Below are 10,466 nucleotides of genomic sequence, written 5' to 3' on the forward strand. Positions count from 1 at the left end.
TAAAAACTAAAAAAGAAAATTCAATAGCTTTCACTGTACTTCCGAAAAACGTTCCTGAAAATGTCCTTTTTTTTTGACGCGCATGGTGGCCTTACCCCTTAAACCAGGACCCGGAAGAAGGGTCCTTCACATGCGAATGTCCACATATATTGTTTTAAGGAACGTGAAATGATATAAAAAAATTTATTTAGCAATAATGTAAAAGCTACAAAACGCACGAATTATATAATGCGGAGCATGTTGCGATTAAATATTTCAGTCTCGGTATCATTCCGGGTTTCTCCCGACACAACTTCGTTTCGGCAGGAACAAAGTGAGCTTTGGTGGGATATATCCACCATATGAGATCCAACTTTTAAAAAGTAAGGAAAAAACGGTGTTCTTTTATTAAAAACTGAGCGTCAAAATTTTCAGAAAACCTGCCACAATTTTGTCTACTCTGAAATTTTTCAAACTTTCTAGTAGATTTCATAAGAGAACAAAAAGATCTACCAAAGAAAAATCAGATCTTCGTTAACAAAATTTGTCCATTACATCCGTGAAACAAGTGTCATCTAAAATCGTTTGAAAAATCAATTATTTCGTCGGAAAATAATTCTGTAACATCATAATGCAGAGCCTGCACGAATCGAATAAACTTTCCCAATGATAATAGCATTTATTCTTACCCGAATATGACGGCATTCCAAATCATAATATTGTTATCCGTTGGTGCACCAGAAACTCCTGTAGGTGGATCTTCTTGTAATCTGAGAAAAATAAAAAAACTAGTATTAATCAAACATAGACGATAAATGTTATTAATGGCATTGGTTTATTTATTCCAATACGCGTGGTTATATCTCCAAAGTTATACAAATAAATAAGTGACACGTAAATTGAGCAGTTGAGTGCAATAACGATGTCCTTTGATTCTTAGAAGTCATTTATATTTCATGTGTTTTGTATACTACTTCACGAAGAATAAATGAAAAACTAGTAACGTCTGCAAATGCGGTCCATTATAGCCATTTCTCTGATATTAATCTCCTGTGATGACGGTAGAAGTTTAAAAGTTAAAGTTAAAGAAAATGTGTAAAATGATGCTAGAGGTAATACAGATGAACAAAAAAGGCAGGAAGAAAGAGGTATAATGTTGATGGCAGAGGATGAAGTAGGGATGACGGTCTTAATTACTGGATTGGAGAAATACGATGGAAAACAGTTGAATTTAAATGTAGAAAAGACAAAGATAATGAGGTTTAGAAAAAGAGAGAGAAGAAAGAAAGAATGGATTTAAAGATATAAAGGAGTAAAATTAGAAGTAAAGGAGTTTAAATATTTAGGATATACCTTGCAGACGACTGGAGATCATAGAGCTCCTATAAACGAAAGGATAAAAAAGCAGCAAGGATCATAAAACAGGTATGGGAAATGAAGACAGGTATGATATATGGCGAGAGAAGAAGCGCAAAAGGATAAATAATAAAGCGGGGAAGAATGCTTGGCAATTCGACACGAAGTTAAGGGAGGGAAGAGAGGGGGGTAGCGAATAAGTGTTTGAAGGAGGTAGAAGAAAGGAGAGCGAGAGCGGTAGAACAAGATAGGAAGAAGAAAGGAAGTAGCTTTTTAGCAAAGGGGATAAAGGAAAGGAGAATGGAGTAAGCTATGAAGAATTGGAGGGAATGATTAAGTAATCAAAATATAATAAATGGTATAAGATGATAAAAAAGGAAAGAGTTCCAAAGTATTTTAAAAAGGAATGGGGAGAGAGAAGATGAACCAAAATTGCAAGATTTAGATTGGGAAACGAGGTAAGGGAAGGGATGTATTGGAAATAGGAAGAGAACAGAAAGTGCAGAATAAGTGAATGGGAGGAGGAAACACGGGAACATGTATGGGAAGGATGTAGAAGAAAAATGGAAGATAAGGGAGGCTGGCAAGAGAATGTGGTAAGATTTGAGGGGAGGATGGAATGGTTGAGATGTAAATTAAGGAGTTGGAGGGGGCTAGAGGGGCGAATATAAATGGAGTTGATGCAAATAGTTTTAAATATTGTAAATATTAAGGATAAGGTAACATTAAGTTTGTAGATGGCCATGCAGCTCCTCAACCTCCAGCAGGGTTTGAACCACATTCGGTTCTCTGGCTTTCTGAAACGATTGTCGAGGGATTTTTAAATCAGCCCCTTCCATGGTGATGAGAGAATGATACCTATTTATGATTGCAACAGCGATGCGATAAAAATCACCTAGGTTTTGAAGATGCGGAATTGGCACAGTATTGTCCAAGAGTTTGAATATAGGTTTTATGTGACCATTCGTAACCTCTACAATCCACCTAGACTTCGTAACTAAACGTGAGCGTGAAATGCCGAGGCGCGGCAGTAGCTCTGTGATATCCCGATAACCTCTATCTACTATCATAATGTCATTTTCCTGGGACCACTGTCTAATTCTCCCAGCACCTCTCTGAAATTCGTTCCGTAGAATTGCAGCGAACAATTTCAATTTCAAGGAAATCTCAAAAGCCCAGAATGGAAAAAACAGGTTTTAAGAACGGTCGGTAGTTTCAAAAAATTTAAATGTTTAATGATTTTTAAGTTACATTTCATGGATTCTCATGTTGAGTACTCTCCTGAAGACCTTGGGGAAAGGTGCTATTTTTACCTCAGATTCAGATTCAGCGGATCAAAATACATAGGAATACATGTGTCCCTTCAAAAGTACCAGACTTTTTTTTATGACTGCATATTTAGAGCCTTAATAGTTGAGACATTTTAAATTTGTAGTCTTCAGTATATTGAATAATTAAAAATTAAAAGCTATTTAAATATGTAAGAATTTTTGAAATGAAAGTGTTCGATAATTTTAGATTAAAACATTTCAAGTTATTTAGTTACAAATTAAAATCGTATAAAGTTGCAGGATTAGAAATGAACGTCTTTTAATTAAAAACGTCTTTAAATTTAATTTAATTTTAAAAATAAAAAATTTTATTTTAAAACGATTAAAATCGTATAACTTCAGATCAATTTGAAAATACGACGAATTATATAAATATACTTACATGATATAGATTATTTATTTTTAAATTATACTGAAGCATTGCTATCAAAATATAAATTATAAAAAAAATTACGTGATATAATATATGAAATATTTAAATTTAATTATATGATTTTTTAACCCACACATTTGCCAAAAAGTAGCTCTCGCAAAAATTATGATTACAAACGAAATTTTACTCAGTTTATAAATAGGCGTGCGCTAAAATTATAATCATATGATTTTTTAAATAAACATTAACAAATAATAAAATAATAATAGACTATAGGTCAAACATTAATACAATACTTTTTCAAGAGTTTATTATGATAGCTATTTGTATTTCACATCATACATCCTTTTTATTTGCGTGGGTTAATGTGTGTCGTTCTGCAGGAGAACAGGATCCTAACCTTACTTTCTTCTGGATCTTATTTCGCTTTAATATATCAAAAAAATGCTCATAAGCAATTTAATTACATGCAAACATTATCTTCAGACCCCCTATATTTGAATTTTATTGTGATAGTAATAAATATTAGTAATAACTTCGCATAACCTTGAATTTAATTTCGGTTTCCATTTGTCGCCTCTACAATTTATGATCAACATTGACAGTCTTTCTCTTCGCCCTAGTGGAAAACGATAAAGTTTAAATCCATCCTCGCTTCTATTTTTACAAAACGGCACACTGCAGCAGACCATTTTTCTTATATTCTAAACTTAATTTTAATTCAACTATACGACATGCTTATTGTACTGTTTCCCGCAAACTGTCCAGGAACCAGAATGGCGGTTGCATATTCCTGTCTAATATAGTACCCTACTCAAAAGAACTGAACCAATGTTTAGTTTAAAAAGCTATTTAAGAGGGTATTTTTTTCAAGTCTTATTTTATTTTTTGATAATTTGGCACACCCAAAAAAATTTTCTTTGGAAGAAAATAACGCCTGATTTTTGTAAAAATTTTAAAAAAATATTTTTAAGGTTGGCTCAAGGTAATTTTTAGTCAAAGTGCTTCTTTCTGAATAAATTGACTTTTATTGCTTCCGATTTCGTTCTGCCACTCATGGATTGTGTTTTTCATAGAAAACATTGAAATCTAGTTTTTTCACGTTTATAAAGTTATAATTAAAGGTCACGCAGGGTAATCTTCTATGCAAAATATTGACTTATAAAGAATATTTGTCAAACAATAGAACGGATTTCTTCGCCCAAAGATACAAACCTAAATTTTACTACAGTAAAAAATACTGGAGAAAATTAGACGTAAGCCAAATTTTGTAGGGAAAACAAACCTTGTTCGACCTATAAATATTCATTTTATTCCCCGAAAGATAAAAGAAATCTCTTCAAAACAACACGTTTATTGCTAAAATTATATTGAATAAAAATATTGTTTATAAAAATAGTATAATTTTTACATACAATTCTTAAAATAAAAAATTATCAACGAGATTTGTAGAAAATCTGTCAAGGGATAAAATGACTGTTCCGTAAATTAGAACAAAAAATTAATATTTAAAAAAAAAAACGAAAGTTGTTCTAAATATTGAGCTAGACTCGCGACCGGGAAAAAATCAGGAAATGAAAGTAAATTTGAAAATTGAACTGCAGTTCGATTATTCCAAATTGAACAGGGATTGATTTTACCACACAATTCTTTATCTGTTCAAAAGGATACAAAGGTGCACCTATGAGTAGTGCCATTTTCAAGGCCGTAGGAGAGTACGTTTCCGATAAACCATGAACCCCCACTCACTGCCACTACTCGAGCGGCTGGAGTCTCGAGGATTTCATATTCTTGAGAAGTGACGTGGAGTGGGGGTCGCGCTCGAGCGAGATTTAGGAGAAGTGGCACTACTCGTAACGGCATTACCCGTAGGTTCGCCTGTAATTGAGCCGCTGGAAAGCGGAACGTCCTGAGCGTACGAGACGAATTTGCCTAGTAGGTAAGGGAGGGGATAACGCGTTTCTCAAAAACGTCGCTATAAATTTTTGAATTGTCCAAAACGACCAATACTTATCAAGTGCATGTACATTAATCTATACTATATCGAAAATTCAGCTCGATCTGATTTGATTTGTAGAAATGACGAGCATAAATTTGTCAACGCTTGACCACCTCGCTGAAGTTTGCAACGTTTTAAAAAAACGAATTTCCAAATAAATTTTTTTGGGGCGAGACCTAAAATTTAAGATTTAAATAGGTCTATTTGATGAAAAAAGGTACCCGCAAAAGTTTCAACCCCCTACCTCATCCGGAATACCCTCGTTTTCAACCCCTAATATAATGAAAATGAAAAAGATGCTACAAAGTCCCCAAACTTTAAGACCTGAAATTTTATGCTTTAGAATGGTTTCATCCGATGTCCGAAGACACTAAAAAAAAGTTTCATTACCCTATCTCATCCGGGACACCCCGTTTTCAACCCCCCAAATATTGAAAAATCGACAAAAAGTTCCCTAAATTCCAGACCTAAAATTTTATGCTTTAGAAAGGTACCATCTGATGTCCAAAGAAACTAAAAAAAGTTTCATTCCCCTATATCATTCGGAACACCCCGTTTTCAAACCTCAAAATATGGAAAAATCGAAAAAAAATTCCAAAAAATTCCCCAAAATCCAGACATAAAATTTTATGCTTTAGAATGGTTCCATCTGATGTCCAAAGACACTAAAAAAAGTTTCATTTCCCTATGTAATCCGGAACACACTGCTTTCAACCCCCAAAATATTCAAAAATCGAAAAAAAAACATAAAAAATTCCATGAAATCCAGGCCTAAAATTTTATGCTTTAGAATAATTCCACTTCATGTCCAAAGACATTAAAAAAAGTTTCATTTCCCTATTTCATCCGGAACACCCCGTTTTCAACCCCCAAAATAATGAAAAATCGAAAAAAAAAATTCCCTAAAATCCAGACCTCAAATTTTATGCTTCAGAATGGTTCCATCTGATGTCTAAAGACACTAAAAAAAGTTTTATTCCCCTATTTCATCCGGAACACCCCGTTTTCAACCCTCAAAATATTGAAAAATCGACAAAAAATTCTCTAAAATCCAGACCTACAATTTTATGCTTCAGAATGGTTCCATCTCATGTCCAAAGACACTAAAAAACAGTTTCATTACCCTATCTCATACGGAACACCCCGTTTTCAACCCCCAAAATATTGAAAAATCGACAAAAAATTCCCTAAAATCCAGACCTAATATTGTATGCTTCAGAATGGTACCATCTGATGTCCAAAGACACTAAAAACAGTTTCATTACCCTATCTCATATGGAACACCCCGTTTTCAACCCTCAAAATATTGAAAAATCGGCAAAACATTCCCTAAAATCCAGACCTAAAATTATATGCTTCAGAATGGTTCCATCTAATGTCCAAAGACACTAAAAACAGTTTCATTCCCCTATTTCATACGGAACACCCCGTTTTCAACCCTCAAAATATTCAAAAATCGACAAAAAATTCCAAAAAATTCCCTAAAATCCAAAACTAAAATTTTATTCTTCAGAATGGTTCCATCTGATGTCCAATGACACTAAAAACAGTTTCATTACCCTATCTCATACGGAACACCCCGTTTTCAACCCTCAAAATATTAAAAAATCGAGAAAAAATTCCCTAAAATCCAGAACTTAAACATTATGCTTCAGAATGGTTCCATCTGATGTCCAAAGACACTAAAAACAGTTTTATTACCCTATCTCATACGGAACACCGCGTTTTCAACCCTCAAAATATTGAAAAATCGACAAAAAATTCCCTAAAATCCAGACCTATAATTGTATGCTTCAGAATGGTTCCATCTAATGTCCAAGGAAACTAAAAACAGTTTCATTACCCTATCTCATACGGAACACCCCGTTTTCAACCCCAAAAATATTGAAAAATCGACAAAAAATTCGAAAAAATTCCATAAAATTCAGACCTACAATTTTATGCTTTAGAATGGTTCCACCTGATGTCCAAAGACACTAAAAAAAGTGTCATTCCCCTAATTCATCCAGAACACCCCGTTTTCAACCCTCAAAATATTGAAAAATGGACAAAAAATTCCAAAAAATTCCCTAAAATCCAGACCTAAAATTTTATGCTTCAGAATGGTTCCATCTGATGCCCAAAGACACTAAAAAAAGCTTCATTCCCCTATTTTATCCGGAACACCCCGTTTTCAACCCTCAAAATATTCAAAAATCGACAAAAATTCCAAAAAATTCCCTAAAATCCCGAACTAAAATTTTATGCTTTAGAATGGTTCCATCTGAAGTCCAAAGACACTAAAAACAGTTTCATTACCCTATCTCATACGGAACACCCCGTTTTCAACCCTCAAAATATTGAAAAATCGACAAAAAATTCCCTAAAATCCAGACCTAAAATTGTATGCTTAAGAATGGTTCCATCTGATGTCCAAAGACATTAAAAAAAGTTTCATTCCCCTATTTCATCCGGAACACTCCGTTTTCAACCCTCAAAACATTGAAAAATCGACCAAAAATTCCAAAAAATTCCATAAAATCCAGACCTAAAATTTTATGCTTCAGAATGGTTCCATCTGATGTCCAAAGACACTAAAAAACAGTTTCATTACCCTATCGCATACGGAACACCCCGTTTTCTACCCTCAAAATATTGAAAAATCGACAAACAATTCCCTAAAATCCAGACCTAAAATTGTATGCTTCAGAATGGTTCCATCTAATATCCAAAGACACTAAAAACAGATTCATTACCCTATCTCATACGGAACACCCCGTTTTCAACCCCCAAAATATTGAAAAATCGACAAAAAATTCCCTAAAATCCAGACCTAATATTGTATGCTTCAGAATCGTTCCATCTGATGTCCAAAGACACTAAAAACAGTTTCATTACCCTATCTCATACGGAACACCCCGTTTTCAACCCTCAAAATATTGAAAAATCGACAAAACATTCCCTAAAATCCAGAACTAAAATTATATGCTTCAGAATGGTTCCATCTAATGTCCAAAGACACTAAAAACAGTTTCATTACCCTATCTCATACGGAACACCCCGTTTTCAACTCCCAAAATATTGAAAAATCGACAAAAAATTCCAAAAAATTCCCTAAAATCCAGACCTAAAATTTTATGCTTCAGAATGGTTCCATCTGAGGTCCAAAGACACTGAAAAAAGTTTCATTTCCATATTTCATCCGGAACACTACGTTTTCAACCCTCAAAATCTTGAAAAATCGACAAAAAATTCCAAAAAATTCCCTAAAATCCAGACCTAAAATTGTATGCTTCAGAATGGTTCCATCTGATGTCCAAAGACACTAAAAACAGTTTCATTCCAATATATAATCCGGAACACCCCGTTTTCAACCCACAAAATATTGAAAAATCGACAAAAAATTCCAAAAAATTCCATAAAATCCAGACCTGAAATTTTATGCTTCAGAATGGTTCCATCTGATGTCCAAAGACAACCCCCCAAATATTGAAAAATCGACAAAAAATTCCCTAAAATCCAGACCTAAAATTTTATGCTTCAGAATGGTTCCATCTGATGTCCAAAGACACTAAAAAAAGTTTCATTCCCCTATTTCATCCAGAACACTCCGTTTTCGACCCCCAAAATATTGAAAAATCGAAAAAAAATCCCCAAAAACTCCATAATATCCAGACCTAAAATTTTATACATTAGAATGGTTATATCCGATGTCCAAAGACACTAAAAAAAGTTCCATTCCCCTATTTCATCCGGAACACTCCGTTTACAACCATCAAAATATTGAAAATTGACAAAAAATTCCCTAAAACCCAGACCTAAAATTTTATGCTTCAGAATGATTCCATCTGATGTCCAAAGTCACTAAAAAAAGTGCCATTCCCCTATTTCATCCGGAACACCCCGTTTTCAACCCCCAAAATATTGAGAAATCGACAAAAAATTCCAAAAAATTCCCTAAAATCCAGACCAGAAATTTTATGCTTCCGAATGGTTCCATCTGATGTCCAAAGACACTAAAAACAGTTTCATTCTCCTATATAATCCGGAACACCCCGTTTTCAACCTTCAAAATATTGAAAAATCGAAAAAAAATTCCAAAAAATTCCCTTAAATCCAGACCTAAAATTTTATGCTTCAGAATGGTTCCATCTGATGTCCAAAGACACTAAAAACAGTTCCATTATCCTATTTCATCCGGAACACCCCGTTTTCAACACTCAAAAAATTGAAAAATCGACAAAAAATTCCCTAAAATCCAGACCTGAAATTTTAGGCTTCCGAATGGTTCCATCTGATGTCCAAAGACACTAAAAACAGTTTCATTCTCCTATATAATACGGAACACCCCGTTTTCAACCTTCAAAATATTGAAAAATCGACAAAAAATTCCAAAAAATTGCCTAAAATCCAGACCTAAAATTTTATACTTTAGAATGGTTATATCCGATGTCCAAAGACACTAAAAAAAGTTTCATTCCCCTATTTCATCCGGAACACTCCGTTTTCAACCCTCAAAACATTGAAAAATCGACAAAAAATTCCAAAAAATTCCCTCAAATCCAGACCTAAAATTTTATGATTCAGAATGGTTCCATCTGATGTCCAAAGACACTAAAAAAAGTTTCATTCCCCTATTTCATCCGAAACACTCCGTTTTCAACCCTCAAAATATTGAAAAATTGACAAAAAATTCCAAAAAATGCCCTAAAATCCAAAACTAAAATTTTATGCTTCAGAATGGTTCCACCTGATGTACAAAAACACTAAAGAAAGTTTCATTCACCTATTTCATCCGGAACACTCCGTTTTCGACCCTCAAAATATTGAAAAATCGCCAAAAAATTCCAAAAATTCCATAAAATCCAGACCTACAATTTTATGCTTTAGAAAGGTTCCATCTGACGTCCAAAGTCACTAAAAAAAGTGCCATTCCCCTATTTCTTCCGGAACACCCCGTTTTCAACCCCCAAAATATTGAAAAATCGACAAAAAATTCCCTAAAATCCAGACCTGAAATCTTATGCTTCAGAATAGTTCCATCTTATGTCGAAAGACACTAAAAACAGATTCTTTACCCTATCTCACACGGAACACCCCGTTTTCAACCCCCAAAATATTGAAAAATCGACAAAAAATTCCAAAAAATTCCCTAAAATCCAGACCTAAAACTTTATGCTTCAGAATGGTTCCATCTGATGTCTAAAGACACTAAAAACAGTTGCATTACCCTATATAATCCGGAACACCCCGTTTTCAACCCCCAAAATATTGAAAAATCGACAAAAAATTCCAAAAAATTCCCTACAATCCAGACCTAAAATTTTATGCTTCAGAATGGTTCCACCTGAGGTCCAAAGACACTGAAAAAAGTTTCATTTCCATATTTCATCCGGAACACTACGTTTTCAACCCTCAAAATCTTGAAAAATCGACAAAAAATTCCAAA

The 10,466-nt window shown here is 33.9% G+C and overlaps 1 protein-coding gene across 3 annotated transcripts in view; it reads right to left on the reverse strand.

Annotated features, from left to right (window-relative positions):
• The window catches only part of LOC117177638 (ubiquitin-conjugating enzyme E2-17 kDa), a 262,017-nt gene that overhangs the window by 205,884 nt on the left and 45,667 nt on the right, over nt 1-10,466 (reverse strand). For all 3 annotated transcript variants that reach the window (XM_033368433.1, XM_033368431.1, XM_033368432.1), the window contains exon 2: nt 669-749. In XM_033368433.1, the coding sequence (XP_033224324.1) occupies nt 669-694 (26 nt within the window). In that variant the 5' untranslated portion in view covers nt 695-749. The remainder of the gene's footprint in view (nt 1-668; nt 750-10,466) is intronic.

This window comes from Belonocnema kinseyi, chromosome 8 (genome assembly GCF_010883055.1).
Source record: "Belonocnema kinseyi isolate 2016_QV_RU_SX_M_011 chromosome 8, B_treatae_v1, whole genome shotgun sequence".
Lineage (NCBI taxonomy): Eukaryota > Metazoa > Arthropoda > Insecta > Hymenoptera > Cynipidae > Belonocnema > Belonocnema kinseyi.